At 52.2% G+C, this 278-nt stretch overlaps 1 protein-coding gene across 1 annotated transcript in view; it reads right to left on the minus strand.

Annotated features, from left to right (window-relative positions):
* The window catches only part of LOC122192897 (cathepsin D-like), a gene marked incomplete at both ends in the record, with an annotated part of 1,136 nt that overhangs the window by 492 nt on the left and 366 nt on the right, over window positions 1-278 (minus strand). Inside the window, one exon of the mRNA XM_042893574.1 lies at window positions 18-272. Coding sequence (XP_042749508.1) covers window positions 18-272 — 255 coding nt within the window. The remainder of the gene's footprint in view (window positions 1-17; window positions 273-278) is intronic.

Genomic DNA, 278 nt, shown 5'->3' on the forward strand with positions numbered 1-278 from the left:
TCACATAGGTGCTGGACTTGTCACTGTTGTACTTATGGTGGACCCAGCAGGCTATGTCAAGTATCTTGCAATGAATGGAGGGGACCCACAGGTTAGAGGAGCCAGTATCAAAGACGACTGTGAAACACTGCGGCGGGGTTCCGATGCCGATATCGCCATAGTACTGGGCATCCAGGTAGTTTTTGAGTAACTCTGACACTGGCTCCGTGGTCTTAGGCGATGACTGCATGGAGTACTTGGTGATGGGGCCTTTGAGGATCAGGTCTTCCACAGAGCCG

The sequence above is a fragment of the Lagopus leucura genome, unplaced genomic scaffold, assembly GCF_019238085.1.
Source record: "Lagopus leucura isolate 7727_CA_CO unplaced genomic scaffold, USGS_WTPT01 28026-0_obj-0_obj, whole genome shotgun sequence".
Taxonomy (NCBI): domain Eukaryota; kingdom Metazoa; phylum Chordata; class Aves; order Galliformes; family Phasianidae; genus Lagopus; species Lagopus leucura.